The sequence below is a fragment of the Halyomorpha halys genome, unplaced genomic scaffold (assembly GCF_000696795.3).
Source record: "Halyomorpha halys isolate HHAL.00 unplaced genomic scaffold, Hhal_1.1 Scaffold53.1, whole genome shotgun sequence".
NCBI classification, from domain to species: Eukaryota; Metazoa; Arthropoda; class Insecta; order Hemiptera; family Pentatomidae; genus Halyomorpha; species Halyomorpha halys.
Window position 1 is genome coordinate 634,652 of NW_027109243.1, and position 1,556 is coordinate 636,207.

Consider the following 1,556-nt stretch of genomic DNA (forward strand, 5'->3'; position numbering starts at 1 on the left):
GGAATAGTAGAGGACAGTAAGGGAGGGTATGAAGGAGGCACTTGGAACCAATATGAACTTTTTTAGTCAACAAAGAAAATAAAAACAATGATCTACATATGAGATTTTACAATTCATAATACATAGAATCAAAAAAATCTGTCCTTCCTCTGTATGGCCTCCACCATCCGTGGTTTTCTCTTAGACTGTTTTCTCTCATTCCAAACTCCTTATCCATCCTAACCCATTAGTTCTTAATCTCTCATCCTTAACAATCCCTGATAATCCTTTCGAGGCATTTGGAAAGTAGATGGCCATGGGAACTTCTAATTTAAATTGAAGTACCACCATTGTATGGTCCCTTCCCAAGATTATCAAGTGTTCGAAACTTTCATCAAATTTACTTATTGAATTTTTTTTTTTTTACAGTTGTAATTTTCAATAAATAAATGTTTCGTGTATATTTTATGGCTTACGGTATTGTTGATATTTTTAGTTATCTGAATTACTTCTTAGATCCTGTTTTTGTGTTTGTTGTCATGTCTATTTAACAAATATAAAATATTGATAATATTCTTTATAAAGTAAATTTTTCACCTCAATATCTTAATTGAAATAGCCGACTTTATATTATTTTTTAAATTTTAGTAGTTTCATAATTCCCTGTACATATATGAACTTGAAGTTAATTATACTCTGCTGTTTCAGGTGATGACTAGAACCGAGAACTCCCGCCTTGAAACAGTGCCAAGGTTGGATCAACAATTTTATCTACATACGGGATCGCCTGTGTATATAAGATAAAGTTATATGTGTAAACTGTGTATAATATGTAGTCATGGAATATCTATTTAATGTATAATATATATATATTTATATATATACATACATAATGAATGATAAATATTTATATCACTGTTCATAGTTAGCAGGTAAATACTGATATGAAATACGAGGGGAGTAAATAGTATTAAATGGAATATATTTATACATTTGTGATATTTAGCGTTTGTGATAGGTAGGCGGCGTGGGACCTGCGGTGCTCCTCGTCCCTTCATCAATAAGTTCTCCTTTCTCCCGTTTATTCCTATCTGTGTAAATAGGTACGATAATTAGTAGGAGAGTACAGCCTATAGGGAAGATGTACGCCTTTAGGATAGATAGGGAGAATATTTTATAATTAACATGACCCGCCAACCAATGGCACTATAATATCTTTACGATCTGATATACAATACATAAGCTGCAGAGTGTTCCAAGTATTTTCTATATCCAAATATACATTTTACTGTTTATAGTGTTATACCTTAACTATATTAATGAAAAAATTGTTATAATTGTTTTAGAGAAAATGTGTCGCCTTTTATAAATGCTTTTATTTATTTCTAGGAATCTTTATCAATTCCTCCTTTTGAATTTTAGTTCAGTTTACTCTGCGAGGTGATAGCTATTCGTTTTTATTGTGTATAGTACTGTGTCGACTGTAAATAGCCATTGTTCTGATTTTCTTTGTGAATATTTTTGTGTAAACTATCTTAGCTACAAAGCATATTTATATAGAATATCTATATATTATA

The 1,556-nt window shown here is 30.7% G+C and overlaps 1 protein-coding gene across 2 annotated transcripts in view; it reads left to right on the forward strand.

The window, feature by feature from the left end:
- Window positions 1-836, forward strand: part of Cdc27 (cell division cycle protein 27) — a 30,664-nt gene extending 29,828 nt beyond the window's left edge. Inside the window, exon 17 of one of the 2 annotated variants that reach the window (XM_014438266.3) lies at window positions 688-836. In XM_014438266.3, coding sequence (XP_014293752.1) covers window position 688 — 1 coding nt within the window. In that variant the 3' untranslated portion in view covers window positions 689-836. The remainder of the gene's footprint in view (window positions 1-687) is intronic. The other variant, XM_014438265.3, reaches the window with a different exon arrangement.
- The last annotated feature ends 720 nt before the right edge of the window (window positions 837-1,556 follow it).